Genomic DNA, 18350 nt, shown 5'->3' on the forward strand with positions numbered 1-18350 from the left:
TTATCAAAATCACTCCTGATTTACACAAAAACAAGAACTAGAAGATGGAATCCATGCATAGATAGGATATGGAAAAAGACACACATGCGCACACACATATGTATATGTATATACAAATGTGTGCATCCTCCATATGCTATGTATAATCTCTCTATGCAACATCAAATTCATAGTCTACATTTCATAAAATATTACAATTAATTTGTAGAAATTTACTACTCCTTATATGGCAGTTTTTGGATTTTTACATTGATTTGTATGGAAACATACCATACAAATTATTAGCAAATCTAGTCCTCTGTATGATCATATAGCTTTTACTAAAATCCTCTTCTCTGGTCCCAATTTAAAATAATTAAGAATACCTATAGTTGCTGAGATCTACGAATTTATATAGTACATACACATTTTTTTAAAACTAGTATATTATGGTGATAAAAAGGATTTTTCATAGTTTTTCCTTTTTTAACTCACTGCTTTGTTAGTGAAATGAAGTTCAACAACACTAAAATGAGCCACGATTCAGTTTGTCAGGCTTGGCTTCCTTTCATCATTTTTTTTCTTCCTGACACTATGAACTGCTGCTACTGTCATAAGATGTAAAGTTTATTTCTGTACACATTTTGTTTCTCATTTCTGTATGAATGGCTCCTATGTCTTGAGGAATAGAAATGTAATTTTCTGTGGATTGAACTTAAACTTCTCAAGAATAACATAGGTATGGAATGTTACAAGGAGGAAGAGTAGCTAGAGGGTCTGAATTCCACCTTTAGCTATCTTCTTTCTAAGTCACTTAAAGTCCCTTAAATAATTATGCTTAAGCAGAGGTTTCACTGTATGTTACAGTACTATATAAATAGCAACTAGTGTTGTGCAGCACAGCATGGTGTTATAAATGATACAGCTGTACAATTTTATATTCAGAAACTAGATAAAAAAAATGTGCACAACAAATGCTATTCAATGATATTCATTAAATTTATTCTCACATTCAAAGACAGATAAACTTAATGAAATGCTTTTTAAGCTCTCATAAGTGCGCACTTGAGCGATGTAAAGAAGTGTTAGAAAATTGTCTGATATTATGCTGGTAGGAAGAAAAGAGGTATACTCGTATGAAAATTCACAAGAAAATCAGAGCCGATACATAGAGTTTCCTATCTGTGAAGATCTTTAGTAAAAATAGTAATGAAATAGTACTTACAAGTGGAATTTTCATAAGAATTTATTATTGGTCAGCTCTGTTTCTTTTCAGTTTCATACATGTTCTCAATAATTTCTGCAGGAGAAGGGTTTCCTGAAGTGTAGGACAAGATTCATGGGAAGAATTATGCTCTTAAAATCACAGTTAGGCATCTAAATAAAGCAACAATATTTTATTCTGTAATGTTCACAAAATCCTTACTGAACTGAAGCCTGTAAGTGTCTAGAGCTGCTCAGCACCTACATTTTCTGCAAATAATATTCCTGTAATGTCATTAGACACATGCTGAACAACCCATACTTTCAAAACACCATGAATAGTATCAACTACACTCTAAGCCCAGAGTAATTCACAGATTAATTTCCAGCCCTGTCTGGGGGTCCTGAAAGTACTGCCTAACTTAGCTGTCAATTAGGGACTAAAGTGATTTAAATTATCCTTGTTAGAGGTTTGTTTTTGCTTCCATAGTTCATTTCAAAATTAGTTACACACATGGTAATTATAATATAATGAGCATGTCTGTTAATTATTTGGGACATCTATGATAAGAAAATACACTAATGTTCCAGTTATTAAAAGAATTAGCCTATGATAGAAACTCAAATATACCCAAATGCCATGATGGTTTGACAAATCGTCACCAACTCCCCCCCGCCCCCCCCACGCTCCCCGCCTCTCCCTCCCCCCACCAGTTTCATCTTTAAATGGGTGCAGGTACTTTTTGTATCTAGTTCTGTGCAGAAATGTCAACCTGCAGTGTGGCTTTACATAATTCAGTAAGCGAGTGTTAACTACTTACTTTAAAGCCTTTCCGAAAATGCATGAATACACATGCTATCAAAAATAATCTTCAACCGACCACATGCTGTGTAAGGGTACCAGTGAAATACTTCATAAACAGACAGAATGCAAACATGCACAAACACACAAACCACTAATGCCATAAACAACTTCAAGCACAGTACAAACAAAATGCATGCCAAGAAACCTGTTTAAAAATGTGTATTATAGAAGAATGCATTTTCAATTTCTGAACATTATTTGACTACTTATTACACAATTAACCAAACCATGGTCTGTGATGGGCTTTGAATTAAACTTCTACCAAGTTCCAGAGACTGTTTATTCATCGTTACTAGATAGATACGTGTTATGTACGATATTTATGGTAGATCTTCTTTTTTCATGTATGTCACCTAATAAAAATGGTAACGTATACGTGCTGTGATCATATGCCCCTATGTGCATATCACATTTATAAACAGCCAGTAATTGGGTGAGAATTTAGGTACTCAGCAAACATAAAAATCTAAATCATGCAACCAATTTACTCCTGATAAAAATCCACAGACTTCAATACCACTTTGCATATGTAGGTACATTTACTTCTATAGAGAGTCCAAACATAGGAGTTTCATTCTTATTGGACTGATTACAGTACAATCATATCAAAACCACCCAATGCCTCACAACAGCATCACAAAGTAACTAATGTGCCAAGGGGCTGGCAAGTGAAACCCTTAGCCCACACTTGGCAAGCAGATGGCTGGAGACAAATCTGAATAGGATTTATGTTAGTGAAAAACAGAGAAGGCTGCTGTTAAGTAGGAAATACACAGAAGAAAGTCAGAACCTAGAATCTGTCCCTCAGAAGGAGTTGGGTCTACGAGTCCAGTCTATGTGCTGGAATTTAGTCTGAGATTCTTCCCTTCCCATCTCTTCTGGGGAGGACTGTGTGTTAGGACCAATTTAGTTCCCAGCTTTAAGACGAATGAAAAAGATAAAATTTCATGAAAATTACTTCCAGATTCTTCCTATACTTTTACTACTGATATGGAAAACAGCAACACAGTGTGTGGCAGGTGTTCAGGTTCGCAAAATCTTCAGGAATCTTGTGATCATGAGTCCTTTGAAAAATTCACTTATATTGAAAAATGTTTACAGGAAAGGCTGTGGTAGAAGAGGGTAGATAAAAAGATGGACTGGTAGCATGTGTCTGTGTTCTTAAGGCTAAATCCAGTCTTAAAATGCCTAGCCAGACAGAGAACATAGAGATTGGAGTTCACTGAAAATCAGAAGTGAATCAGAGAGTGAGCTGACTGGTAAGAGGTGCTGACAGGACAGGGTAAGCTCAGGCACAACACCAATCCAAGCATAGGTTCATGGGGCTAATCAATGGCTACAAAGAAATACTGAGGTAATCTTTCGGGCATGTCTAAAGTGTCGCTCCAATGCAAGAAGATTTAAGAAGCAGAGTGAAAAACTGTGAATGGTCTCAAAGTGAGCTAGAATTAGAAAATTACTAAATTAAATCAAATAAGTTTCACTGACGATTAAACAGACCACAGCGTGGGCACTGATTTATCTGTTCTGATGACTCATATTGAGGCAGTTTAACCAGTTGTCCATCCAGGTAGAAGCCACTATCCCTGTGGCAGAGAAAATGTTCACTCCCCAAATGCTGCTGTTTATAACTAAGCATAATAGAACAAATGCAATTAGTGGTCTTGCAAAGTAACACAGAATTTCACATTCCAGATTGGCTGAAAGGTGATACGTCATCTCTTTATTCATGGTGTTCAGCAAGAAGAATTATCCCCAAGAGAGTCATTTAAATTCAACAAATACTTCTAAGATACTAATGAATCTCCATTACCAGATTGCACTGATTAAACTAGTAAAATTCTAAATGAATTCAATTAAATGGGCATAACTTTTGCACTGTGTCTCAGTGCTCAGAAAAGAGCCACGTATTAATTAGATTATTTACTGTTCTTTGCTTTTAAGACATATTTAATTTGAAACTGAACAAACAGTAAGAAGTAAAGACCTTTTCTGAATTTTCACTAAAATTTCATTTAATGCCAAAAACATGTTTCTGAATACTCCTCAGGAATAGGAAATGCTTCAGGAGAAGGTGGCAAACCAAGTTATCTTTGATATTTTATAATTTAGGGAAAAACACAAACACACAAAAATTTAACCATGTGGACATGTAAAGAAGTGAAAGTTCCTACATTTTTTTTCAGAACTTTTCCTAAATCTGAATTAAGTGACAAGATAGTAGTTGTTTTCATTTTATTTACCCTTCAGATCTTGCTTATACACAGCTTTAATGTTTTCCTTTATAATCTGTGCACCCTTATCTCTGTGTCTTTTCCCTGGTGACTGTCTGCCTCTGAAAAATACTGATTAAGGTGAACCCTGTCTGCCTTTTCATGCTCAGCAGAAGCAAGTTTTTTTCAGTTTTTCATTCTGACTAAAGATCAACTTAGGATAATCAACACTCCATTTTTTTCAAATTGAAATTTGATAATTTGCTGACTGGTACAAAACGAAACAGTATACTTTTGTAAGCTTAGAAAGAACTTTCTCCTGTTGGTAGTAGAATTCTGACACACAATTTTGTGACTTTTTTCTTCCTCAGACATAAGGAAGTTGCTAGAGAAGTTGCTTGGGTTTTCTAAGTGGTTAGTGACTTGCCCAAGTTCTTTTGTAGCAACAATCCTCTCTTGTTGCAGTGAAATAACTTGGGTTGATATTAAAAAAAAATAGAGAAGTTAGAGCTCCGGCTTTGGCATAGGGGAGTATTATTTGCCTGAAGCCATGGTTGATTTGGAAGATTTTGGCTATGGTGATGCAAATCCCTCGACACAACTTCAGACTTTAGGTCAGTAAGTAATATTCAAGTTCCTTCCTGATAACTGAGCATGACTCAGTGATTAAAGCTGTCAGGTGACCTGACATCTCTGGAGGTCTGCTACGGAAAAAGTCATGGCCAGAAGCCTTGAAACCCACATACCTGTCTCTGTGTTTATTAATGTCATCACTAGTGGTAAATGTAACATACAGTTTAAAAAAAATGCTCTATTTTTTTAACTGGATTTATAAAGTCCAAATGTTTACTTAGAAACTAAACATTTTGGTACTGGGGCCTCTAGGATATGTTGGCAGTGGAAAAACTAACCACACCAGATGGCAGAGGTTAAAAAATACTATAAAATATGGCTTCTATTCATACAGTTCTCAGACAAACAGAACCCCAAGCAGAAAAAAACTGTGAAAGTGGAAAACCTTTTCATTTGCTTACATTTCTCTTTGCTACTCAGCAAACCTGAGAGGTATTGTATCATCACGTATCAAGAAAGTAATATGCCAGATTGCTGTAACAGGTGGAATATGTTTGTTTGTAACACGTTTAATCTGAAATAAAGAAAGGACCAAAGTTACTAAAGGTTTTAAAAACATTCGTAAAATGTATGTAGCTTGGTTTTGTACCTGCAAAGCTTACCGCGTAAGTGACAATTTGAGACAATAGCTGCATTTTGCACAAAAAAAATAAAAAATTATACTGTCAAATTTTCACAGGTTCAGTTAATTTGTCTAGGTGAACATGTAAGCTAAGGAGATGATTTTGCATTAGCCTTTTTAATTAAACATTTCAAAAACGCAATTTTTATCTATACTTCACACTATTATACCTAAACCATATAATTTCTAAATGTCATCCTTTGTTTTTGTATTTGTTTCTAAAGCTTCTTAAAATCACAACTGTTTTGTAACCTCAATATACTTACATAGCATTTCATGAATTTATTTTTATACTATAAATGCAGCCTTACAATAGAAATACTTATTTTATAAATTTTTTCAGTTAAAAAACAGTAAAATAAAATGCATGATATAAACCCATTTTTTATTATATATGTCACATGATGTTAAAAAAAAGAGAGAAAAAAACCTGATATGAACTTGGGCACAATGGACCATGCTGTCAAAAAAAATCAGTTGTCAAAAATGCAGATGGCATAAAAACACAGAAACAGATAAGTTATGGGAATAATTTTTTTTAATAAGAGCTATTGCATGGATTTTTAAAATGGATTATGTGCCTAAATATGTGGGTGGGTAGCCACTAAAGTCTTTAAGGATACCTAAATGTTTCTTGAAAAACCCATTTATCTGAACAGTTAGGCAATTAATACTTTGAGAGATATGGTCTAATGTCCAAGATAGAAGTAAATGTTCTTCCATATAAATGAAAAGCTACCTGATGACTTGTCCTTTTCCATTTAAAAAAAAAAAAAAAAAAGAGAAAAAAAAGAAAACAAAGCTGCAGCAAATGGAAATCTCTGCACAATGAAAACAACTACTGCGCAGTTCTCGAGAATATTCAGTAAAGACTTCATGTATTTGAAGTGTCTGAACTACTATCATACTAAAAACAGCACTACTGGGGGCATTCAAAGAATGATTAAGGCTGGTAACTAGTTACCTGGCCAATCTCAACAGTTCAGCTAGAGGCAGGCTCTGCCTTTCCCTCCTGAGCAAGTTCCCATGAGACAGAGAGAAATCTTGAAACACAGAACATACTTAGAACTACTATGACTGTTCCCTCCTTCTGCCTACCCTATTTTGCCCCTTTTGCCTGTAAGATTAGTGGCATTTTGGTGTGAATACAAAGCCTCTTTACGATGGATATAGAGTCAAGTGTTCATAATAAACTCATCTCTTATTGCTAGGCAACACTGAGCAATGTGAATTTGTCACTTCTGTTTGGTGCAACTTTCGATTTCACCTCCAACTGTAACAATATAGCCTGCTATATTTTAGATGCCACTGTGGTTGGATGCCATCCCAGGAAAGATGTGAACTACTACTGACAGGGAGTGAATGACTGGCAATGGGCATAAGCAGTTTTTTGATTCTTAAGCCTTGACATATAATTAATTGTTAGATTATTCTTCTATGAAACATACTTCATGATTCCTATTTACTGGCTGCCTTTTAGAAAAGGCAAATGGAACAAACAAATTTCCAGTGAGGGGAAGTTTTACTTGCCTGCTTACCTTTTTTTTTTCATGTAGTATTTGTTCTGTTTGTATTTTTATGCTTTGACTGTCTTTTTGAGGGGTGGCTATAAGTAAAATTCAGATCTTAAGTATCCTCAGTGAAGCAAATATCAATATTTCTAAGGCATATCCAATTATTTGCTTGAATCAATATGTTCCTTACTTAAGAAATTGAGGTTCAGATCATAAAATACGTTGAGCAATTCTTACATACTGCCCCTCACATATAACGCCACCCATTGTCGAGGAGCTCAGATTATTGCAGAAAGAATACACAATTTTTTCAATCTGAAATGAAACTCCCCATCCAATTCAAATAAGATGAATGCTATTATGTGCTACCTAGGCTTTGGTTTGTTTTTTTTTTTATTAGAGAACTGATAATTTTGGTTTTAAAATCTGTGTGTGATTGCCTACTCCGGCTACAAAGTCTCAACTCTTTGATCTTTGAAGACTTAGGTCTGTTTGAGGGGCAAAAAGGGAAAACTGAAAACTGATATTGTTTCACCACCTTTGTCTAAGACATAGCTAGAAAGAAGGACGAATTTATACATCAAAAAAACCACACATCTTCTAAAAAGTTAGCATCACTATCAACAGTTATTTCTCTAAATGTTAGAAACATTTCCCAACTATATTAACTACTGAAATATGACAAACAGCTGAGAATCTTAGTAATATTTTAGTCTTCTTTGCATATTTTCACTGACTTACTGAAAACAAAAGGAGTTTCCCTAACTGTATGAATGAACCATAGCATGTGCGTATTCTTTTAAGAAAGGCCAAGGGTGCAGTTCTATTTTCTTAGCTCTGCTTTCATATTTGTGTCTCATTTCCAGCTCATTGCTGGCCTTAGTTGCACTATCCATCAACACTTTTATCCTCCTTGTTCCTCAAAAGAACATAAAATCCTTTTTTATGTTGTGGTAATATTATTGCAAATAAAAGCAAATACCAAAATCTTTATTAGTCTGCCAAAAATAAACTATTTAATAAAAGCATGCTAAAAATAAGGTCATTTGCATCACTCAAGTTCCTTACAGAAAATAGAGAGAATTATTGGTCAAAAAGTGCAAACTGACAGCAAGTATTTCTGTTGTTGATCTAATGCTGCCCTGAAAATGGGATAAAAAATGCACTGAGGTTTTGCAAGTTTTCCAATCTTTAACTGTTTTTAATGCTGTTGTATACTTAAGAGCCTGGGAGAATGAAATTTTTTAAAACTGTATTTTAACCAATCTTATCCATAATGGAAGATATACTGGATATACTCTATTAGAAATCTTTAATGCAACGTTCTAGTAACCTGCTGACTCCCATCTTGCCACAAGAGTTATCATCCAAATATTTACCATTTTTAATATTTCTTATAATTGTGTTTCATTAGGATTTGTGTCAGTTTTATCTATATAACATTTTTCACCTTTTTCTTTGTCATCCTTACAGACAGATCAATGAAAAGCTGATATTTAAGAAGTTGTTAAATGTTTAAAAGTACTCATAATATGCTGTTAAAATCATGTACGTAAGTCTGATCCTTTTCCCTGTACTACAACCTCACCATTATTTTCTCACTGCAGTTTCTCTCCCCATCTGGCAGTTTTGCAAATATGTATGGATAGAGCACGAAAAATCAGTTGCCGTGGTGAGATTTTAAACGCTGCTTGTGATGTGCCCTGAATACTTCCCCAGATGAACGTGCATATAAACATTAAAAATAAACCAATTCTATAAATTTTAAGATTATAAATTTCTCATTCATTATACACAAAGTATTTACCTTAATTGCCATAATCTAAATGCTAAGAATATCTTTAGAACCATTGAGTTAAAAGGTTTATGAAAAGACTCTTTTTAAAACACTTATTACAGTGATCTTTTGTAACTTACACAGTTGTAAAACCCCATAAATCTCAAAATACTCTACAAGGATATCTATGTCACTTTACAGAGAGAGAAATTGAAACAAAGAGCAGCTGAAGAGCAGGAATGATTGAGCAACAATCAACAAGTTATTGACCAGAAAATAAATTTGTAGATTCAGACCACTGGTGCTGTCTTAGTATTTCTGGGCTCTATTGCCTCTGCTCTTAAGCTCAATAGAGATACTCCAGTTATTTAGAGGATGAGACCTGTATAGAGATGAAATATTTAAAAAAAACCATTATATATATTAGAAATAAGTATTTCCACAGAGCCCTGTTAGTATATTCAATCATGCTTAAACCATTAAATCGGCCAGGAGTTATTCTCCTTGCTTCACAGACTGCAGACTGCTGAAAACTGAATTTAATGTTTAGGATGTCATGTGATACGTGCAGGTTAGATAAAAAGAATTCATGTTAGGCACAGAACTTTTTTATTCTGAGGTGTGGAATTTTACTATTTGCATCCATTAGTACATTCAGTCAATGTAAGTTTTTTGTCTTCCAAACCTGAGCTGGGTTACACAATCTGGTAAAGTCCCTCATGTAGCTATAATTTCCAAAGTTTACTTGTTTGGATATTGTACACAGTACAGTTGTACAATTGTACAGTTGCTGGACTAACAGCTCCCAAATATATGCAGGACTGTGTACTTCAGAAGGAAGGTGTTTAAACCTTATGACAACCATACAATTGAAATACAGAATATGTACAAGAGCTTCAGAATACTCCATCATTAATCAGTGTTAGGGTTTAAATTAAAAGCACTTGCATGTATCTGCTGGTATTTATTGGGATTGCTATGCTATGTATACATCATTATGACAGATGGGATTATAAAATACTTAGATAATTGCAGAAATGCTAATTAGAACATTGTCTATTCAGGCTAAGATATGCAATAAAGACATCACCAAATTACATTTTTCAGAATATTGTATCTTGCATTACCTGTAAACAGTAGATTTGCAAAGGTCTTTTAAGGATTATTTCTGAGCTGTGTTCTTACACATAAGAGAATTAAGTAAATCATCAACAGTGGAAGAAAGCAATGGAAGATTCCTGTAGATAATAATTTGTGACTTGAAAAGACTATAGATTGTTTAAATTCCCTTCAATACTTTTAAAAAAACCCACAACCCAAGCAACCAAAAAATACCCTAACAAAAATAAGCAACCCAAACCAGGCAATGGCAACTCGCAAATTGAAATTAATGTTCATGCAGCAAAAACCAGGAAAGGCTATCCCTATGGGTTAGTGGCAGAGTTGACTACGGACAGAGAATCTCTGAAGTGAACCACTGGTTCACAATCCTCCTTTTCAATCTCCACAGATGGGTGGTAAACTTTTGCTCATATCAGCTCTTATCCTGAAGTTGTAATGATTTTTAATGTTATTGCAGTAGTACAATGACTGCAAAACCATATGTTTTTGAAAATCATAATGCTTACATGAAAACCAGAGAGCAGGTGTGCTGGTTTTTGTCTTTGCCCAATTTCTCAGGCACTACAGAACCTATGCGACAAGAAGAAGAGACCTTTTTGCTCAAAATCAGTTCTTATCAATATGGTAATCAGAAGTATCTTTCAGACTCTCGAAAAGTATTTCTTTACTCCAAGGCTTAAAAATTAAAGAAAGCATACAGACAAAGCAGTGTTGGAAAGGAAGTAACATGCCCTTATTTTTAGCACTTGCCCACTTGTCACTTAAACTCTCATCTGCCTTTCAAATGTAGTGTAATCTAATTTTTATGCATACTGTATGCTCATACAGACAATTTCCTTATTTCAGAGTATGTTGAGTTTGGTAAAGGTTTTTGTACTTTTTCTTAACCTGTTTCAGAAATAGCACTGTCACCATTTGTCTCAGTAATATACAGGACGATGGAAATTGACGTTTTTCTATATAGAAGTGAAAAGAATATTAGTTTTATCAAAGACTAGATCCCTTCTTCCCCTCCAGTTATATTTGAATTTGGTCACTTCAGGGCTTACCGTGTAGGATGGTTTTAAGCATTGGTCCCTGTGGTTGCTGGCTCTATTACCTAATAATTGACCATGACAGAAATTATATGTCCGAAGCCAAGGGGTAGAGTGAATAGCACATGTCAGGGTCAATTATAAGGTGGAAGACCCTGCAACAATAAAGACTGCACTGATTAGAGCATGATAATGACGTGGGAGCCGAAGCTTCAATGTTATTTCAAAGGGCACTGTCACAACCACCCCTCCTCAAGGACTCAAAATCAGAGCCAGATTGTATCAGTGGTTTATACTACAAATGATGTCATAAAGTTCAATGGGACATTGAAAGTTACAACTGATTTGTTGCTTTTCTTTTCAGCAATAAAATGCTTTCTCGGAGTCACTCATAATTAAGCTCGCTACTTTGCTAATTAGGTCAAAACAGCTTCACACTTACTAGGTTCTTTCTTGAAAAATCCAACTCTCTGAGATGAAGAGTATTAAACGTGACACAGTTAAAAACTGGTTTGATTGTTAAAGTTATTAATGTTATTTCTACTGGCAAAACTGAACAGAATAGGAACCACGGAATGGAAAGAAAATAATCCTTTTTATTACTTTTATTACTTAAAGCTCTGTTATAAATATTTTATGGTATGGGAAGATTTTTGTAGTGAAACAAATGGGCCAAAAAACTTGCTGTTTGCTTATTCCCCTGAAACTTCACCAGTTTTAACCTACTCAAATGTTCTTAATCAATGATGAACCACAGAACCATTTAGTAAGTGAGGAATGATCTCAAATTATATACCACTACAATAAGAGACTATAGTTCTGTTTTAGATTTTCATTCCAACAGTTCAATTTTCTGACTCTTTTCACTGAAGGCTGCTTCTCTAAATTTCTGAGACTCTGTAAAAATATCCCAGCCATTTCTGCATACAAGATCCCAGTGGTTTATCTCATGATAACGAAGAGGATACTGTAGCTTAACCTCATTAACTAGATAGCTAATTTCTCTCTGTTATCATGGGTTATTATCCATGACCACATTTTTCCTGGGTGTTTTGCAGCCATCATATAGATGGCTAACTCCCAATAAATTAAAGTCTATAGTTTTAGATTCAAATTTGTTGAATGATGAACATATTACAAGGATTATTGAGCCTAAAAGATCTCTTTCTTCCTCCCTAGAATGGTTAATTAGGAGATCATAGTCTTTAACATACAGTTAATATAGCTTCACAGGAAACATGTCATATAGGATAAGAGGGACCTGTTTTTGAATCTTGTACATGTACTTCTTTACAACAAACTCATCTCTGATCTACATTTGTTTCAATGTAACATTAGAATAGCTCTCACATTTGTTTTGTATTTAAAACTTACACAAATTTAAAAACCTGAAATGTTTATTTGTAAAAATATCAATTTTTTAAGTGAGAAAAAGACAGGAAAATATAGAAGTGCTTTAAACCTGTAAATACAATATCCTCACTTAACTTTTTAATTGCAGTCAAAATAGATACATGTAGAACAAAAACTCCTTTGGTACTACAGGCTTTCTGGTGATCTGGAGACTTTTTTTTTCCCTTTGGAAGTACTTACAGACTTCAGATAGAGAAAAATACATTTAAATCCCATGGATTAAGCTGAACAGAAAAAAATGTAAATGAATGATTTTGCCAGTCACACTTGACAGTTTCTCTTGGTGGTAATTAAAATTAGTGCTTTTATTAATATAGTAAAAATTTCAAACACTGAAAACTCAATTAGTCAAGTGAAAAAACTGTTCAACTGCCAGTGAATATGAATTTTAGCTTGCACTAGTGTCTGATGGAAATGGAAACACTGGTCATTTTGACAGAGCCATGATGGTATAAGGCTAATTTTATACTTTTGACTCTCTGAAGATTAGTAGATTGGTTAGCGAAAATTAAGTTCAACAAAAGCTTAGAAAAACTCTCATCACATAAGGACAATTACAGTCAAGAACCTATATAAAGCTACCTTAGGCTAAATTCTATTTCTGTCATAGTAGTTCATAAATACAGGTTTGAGAGTCTTCAAAAATTCTATATAAAGGACGAAGTAAAGTTGTGCAATTTCATAGTTCCTCAAAAACAAGTCAAATCACCTATGAAAATGACAAGTCTTGTCTTACCAGAACTAAGAACTATAGGAATAGCTGCATATATATTTAGTAGTGTTTATATGGAGCACTTAAGAGCAAGGACCCCACAGGCCCGGTATGTCATTCCTCACATACAGCACTGATCACGAGGGTGATCACCAGTGTGAATGGTTGGAGGTCAACCAGAAGTATATGTATACCTATTTCTGTCTAAAAAGAGATGATCAGTGTGACAATGTGCTCAAGCTAATCTTAACAGGCTGTTTTATCCTGGGCCTGATGCACTGTTAGTATGGTTATGCAGCATTCAAGCAATGCTCTTTACATCTGTCGAGCTGTAGAAATGTTGACAGAAGGACCTTGAGTCCTTCTACCTCTGAATGGGGAGATACACTGCCCGAGAAATTTCATTCAGATTCTGGTAGCATGTCAATACATCTCAAGCTGCCAAACCAGAGTATTTTTCCCAAAATTTAATTCAAGTTTATCTTGTGGAAGAATTCATAATACCGTGTTTACTGTGAAGTAAGTGAAAATTCAGGAAAGTTGTCAATGACAGGCAGCTAAAGGAACTCTGCAGCCAGCTTCTTAGTGAAAGAGTCCAATATATTCTCTTGTAAAATCTCAAATATTTTTTTCTGTATTACATAAACAGCTTTGGGTATTAAGAGCAGCAAAAATTCTGCCACCTGTTAGATGAGGAAAACACCTCTGACTGCAGGAGAGTCAGAGCAGGACACTTTAATGAGAGGCAATAGTGGCACACTGCCAGCTACACCCATGAAAACCCTGACATTCCCGTTTTGGACATGGCATGGTGAGCAAAGGAGGAGATGATTTTCAAAACTTTTTTTTTCAAAATGGAAATATTCTTCTAATATTACACCTGCTTTATATATGCAGTATTCTATTACTTACTGGTGATTATAATAGGAAATCTTTTAATTAAGAACTTCATTAGTTCACCTTTAAGTGCCAATCACCAGATAATTGGCCCTTTTCTAAGAGGCACTGCAGCTCAGGTATGCTAAAATGACTGTTTCTCAGAATAACTTACTGAAAGTAAGTTATTTTTGGAACTCATTTATAAGAGGACTTAATTAACTATTCCAGATCATTAGGGATACTGCATTGCGTTTTTTAATCCTCTGACAGGTTCCTCCAGTTATATTAATTCATTATCATTATTTTCAACTCTCTAGGCAGAAAAGGGTGAAAAAGAAACACTGAGCCATTGCTGGCATTCTGTACAAACTAGCCAGTACTTCTCCGAGATGAAAGGCAGCTTTGGTGGATTTTATTGTTTCAGCTGCTGCGGCAGTAGAACAGAATGTCTTGGGGCAAGCAGCTTGAGAGATGATGCACTGCCTTTTGTCCATCGTCGTATGGCAGAACTTTTCAAGAGCAGTGACACTACAACAGAGCTATTCCATCAGGTGAATGAGAGTAAACAGACTTTCTCACAGAATATATTCCACATAATCTGAAAACGGCATCTTTTTGGGGAAAATCTGTTTTGAAACCCCACTTTATTATTCGATTTTGATATATTTCACAAATTCTGGGAGCCAAATCTCACTTTTTTATTTGTGCAAATAACTACTGATGTCTTCATCAAATGGAAGCAAAAATTCCAATCTCACTAGCACACAAAGCAGACTTTGGTCCTAGAGTGACATATGTAACTTCTACTTCAAACAAGTCTGACTTGTAAGTGGAAATTTGATTTTTTTGGAAGCTGTAAAACTGAATGCAATAGAACCATCTGCTGAAAAAACAGCAACATTGTATCAGAATAGATTAGTAATAACAGACCTTTGCAAAAAAGTGGGACTTCAGAGTTACTTTTTTCCAGATCTTGTAACAATGCTACTTAGAAGAGATCTTTACAAGTCTTTAAGTATTTGTTCTAAAGCTGTCTGATTAAAGTTACAGATTATATGGCCTCTCCATTTTATAAAGCATCAGAATAACTTATGTACATGATTTTTAGACTTTCCATGTATCATTGCTAAATATTGTAAATTAGTATCTTTTAAGTAGCCAAATTATTCTTTCTTGTGATAATAATAAACATATTTAATTCAAACACAGAAAACATAGAGGTGATGTATGGCAAAATTACCTTCTTTTTTCTTTCTTTTTTGGTCAATAAATCAAATACCTTTGGTCTGCCTCTTTTTACAGTTCCTCAGAGGTGTGGTTATTTTCTACTAGTTCATATACTATGCAGTATTGCTTCATTCAATTTGGTAATCTCTGCTAAAATCTCCCTTTTAATTCAGAACACGTCTCCATTACCTCTCCGAGCAAAAAAGAGAACCCCAATCCCTACCAAAATCCCTGCCCTTTCATCAGAATTTCACATCTAAGTTACCCTTTTAGATCACCTAAACGTCTTGAAGAGCAAAAAAACTTTCAATGAATTACACATTATGTCATCACCAATAAACTAGCAGGAAATTCAACTGTCCTGTAAATAATTCCAAGGAAAGTCAAATATTCTGTCTCATAACTGTTGGCCTGTGATGGTCAAAGCATGAACCGGGGATTTATTTGCTTTTAAACATGTGTTTTTTGCAATTATTCCAAAGCAGAAAAATCCATGTTGTGTTTATTACCTCTTTCAAACTACTTATCAAATAAGTTTTATATTGATTGTCACTTCTTAACTTTTCAAAGTGTATTTAGGAAGGCATCATCACCTTCATATCTGCCCATAATTATCCACTCCTATTTTAGTGTTTTACTGTACAAATCATGTGCTGACTAAAATCATCTTAAAAAAAAGTGGTCTTTCAAGCTGTTTCATGAGCTGTGCATAAAAAAACTTATATATTTGTCTCACTAGGCATTTATTTTGGTACATTCATCGCTATAACAAAATGTTTTTTCCTAGAATATTTTCTTCCACATTTTCTGTTGCTGGGACCTTCATAAACAATTTGTGTGCAAGGAACTTGAGTAAACTCTGAGCAGTACAGATTGTTATACAGCATTGTATAGTATCATGTTACAGGGAACTGATAAGCTAGCACTCACAGTGCATAAAGCATTTGTCCCATGCTTGAGAAACAAAGCCTTTTGTGATCTGCAGTGGTTGCTGCAACTCAACTCAAAAGGAACCATAAATCGGCGTTCCTGGTCACTGCCAGTTTACACGCTGGTACCGAGGCTCACCCTGAGGCACTGCATTTGTACCCGATGACTCGGCACACCAGGCGAGCAACCAAGAGCACGCCAGCGACTTCTTGCCCCCACTTTAGTCTTATGGGCCCTTTGAATCAAAGCCCGGACAGTGGTGGGCCCTCAGACTACTTCTCAAAACACTGCCACAAAACACCAGCAATGGCTTTATCTGGTGGTGTAGGATTCCTGAAGTCAGCTTAGTGGTACAGTTTCGTGGGCGGAACTAACTCACAGGTTTCTTCTGTGACGTGGGAGAAATAGACTTGTGTCTGGAGTCAAGAGATTGGGCACCTGGGTACGCTTTTAATTGACTCAGCCTACAGACCTGCAGTGCTGCCTGTTGTATGCCTCAAAACATTAGCCCAAAACAGGGATCAGATGACAAGCTCAGGATCTTCGATATGCAGAAGCTGAACCCAAGGGTGCGGGTGGACATTCTGTGCTCGCCGGCGAGCAGAGAACTCTTAGGGAGGCAGCCAGCTCTGCTCTGCTGTCCCTCCCTGCTCGCAGCGGCGATTACAACTGGTCCGGGGCGACTTCTGAAGCCCCGCAGCAACTCCAGCCCTCGGAGCGGGCCCTGCCGGCCTCCCAGCCCCGGGACGCGGTGCAGTGGAGCTGCGACTGCTCCCCGCAGCGTCCCCAGCGGTCACCCCAGGGGGAGGGGACGGCCTCGCTCGATCGGCCCCGTTCCCTACACAACACTCGCTTGCAGCAGGTCCGCGGCTCTTCGCTGAAGGGCAGAAGGCAACAGGCGGGCACGGGGGACGTGGCAGGAGCGCCGGGCGATGCTCTCACACGGCCGGCCTGGGCCTGCCAGCGCGGCCGCCCTGCCCGCCATAGGTGCCCCGCGCTCTGCCTCCGCGGCCGCGCCCTCCTCCCGCCTGCCGCCGGGCCGCGCCTGGGCTCCGCCGTCCCGGCCGTGGCGCAGCCTTGCGGCGGCGGCAACACGCTCCTCTGGGCGTGGGGAGCCGGCGGCTCGCCGAGCCTCCCGCCTGCGCAGGCAGTCTGCCGGCCTGCCCGGGAGGAGGGCCCACCTAGGGAGGCGGCGAAGCGGTAGCATCGGAGGAGCCGGCGGCGTCCGCGGCCCAGGGTAGCTACGGCGACTGGGCTCCTTCCCTGCTGCGCTTCTCGGCTGTCGCGCACCTCCCTGTCAGTGTTACCGCCCCCGGCCTGTGACCAAGATGAGAGTAGTGGCTTTGATCAGGTAACGCGCTGAGAGAGCGCCCATGTGAGCGAGCAGGGCACGACTCGCAGGCGGAGGGAGGGCGCGGGTAGAAGCCGTGCCCGCCCGGGGGTCGCGCTCCACCCAGCGCCGTCTTGGAAACCCTCCCGTCCGGCCCCTCCCGCCCAGGCGTTTCCTGCCGCCCCCCTTCCCCTGCCCTGGCGACTGTCTCTGGGCCGGCTACCGGCTCTGCCCTTAGGGTGAGGATCTCACAGTTTCTCTTCTGGTCTCCCCATATTCCCCGAGACGCTTCAGAACCTGGTGTCTGTTAGAAAAAAAAGAAACAAACAAACAAAAAACCAAAAATCAAAACCCCCAAACCCCCACAACCAACCAACCAACCCCCCCCCAAACACCACCCACAATTATTTTCCCCTATCGCCTGCTCGCCGCTCTCCCAGTGTCCCGGGTTATCCCGCCTGCAGCGCGGCGGGAGCCGGAGCCGCGGGCAGCGCTGTGCGGGTCGGAGGCGGCGTCCCTGGGGGCGCGGGGCTCGGCCGCCTGTCCTGCGCTTAGAGAGGGGGTTCTGCTCATTTGCAGTTCATTATCTTAACGCTAGATTTTTTGGGTAGTTCTTTTGAGAGAGATTTAATTTGTAAGAGATGAAGCTCAGTCGTTTAAATAGTTGGAACTGGACACAACCCTATTCTGTCGGGCTGCTGCATTTGCCGTCCCAACCGTCCCCTCGCCCCGCTGCTTTTAGTCAGTTTCTGCAGTTCTTGCACTGTAAATATTTATTTTTAGAAACATTAATATATTGTATCAAGGACAGACGTGTTCTTTTTTTTGAAGAAATAATACTTAGTTTAAAAAGAACAAGCTAGAAAAACTAAATGGAAAAGAATTGTGCAGATGTGA

At 37.6% G+C, this 18350-nt stretch overlaps 1 protein-coding gene and 1 long non-coding RNA gene across 2 annotated transcripts in view; one reads left to right on the top strand and one right to left on the bottom strand.

Moving 5' to 3' along the window:
- Window positions 1–1198: 1198 nt before the first annotated feature.
- LOC116788488 lies at window positions 1199–17103 on the bottom strand. The gene is made up of 3 exons (XR_004357649.1): window positions 9934–17103; window positions 5295–5407; window positions 1199–1297 (listed from the first exon to the last, which is right to left on the bottom strand). It is a non-coding gene; the product is annotated as an uncharacterized LOC116788488 (long non-coding RNA).
- A 117-nt stretch (window positions 17104–17220) lies between these two features.
- The window catches only part of DPH6 (diphthamine biosynthesis 6), a 198708-nt gene continuing 197578 nt past the window's right edge, over window positions 17221–18350 (top strand). The window contains 1 exon segment of the mRNA XM_032691281.1: window positions 17221–17474. Coding sequence (XP_032547172.1) covers window positions 17452–17474 — 23 coding nt within the window. The 5' untranslated portion in view covers window positions 17221–17451.

The sequence above is a fragment of the Chiroxiphia lanceolata genome, chromosome 6 (assembly GCF_009829145.1).
Source record: "Chiroxiphia lanceolata isolate bChiLan1 chromosome 6, bChiLan1.pri, whole genome shotgun sequence".
In the NCBI taxonomy this organism is placed as follows: Eukaryota; Metazoa; Chordata; class Aves; order Passeriformes; family Pipridae; genus Chiroxiphia; species Chiroxiphia lanceolata.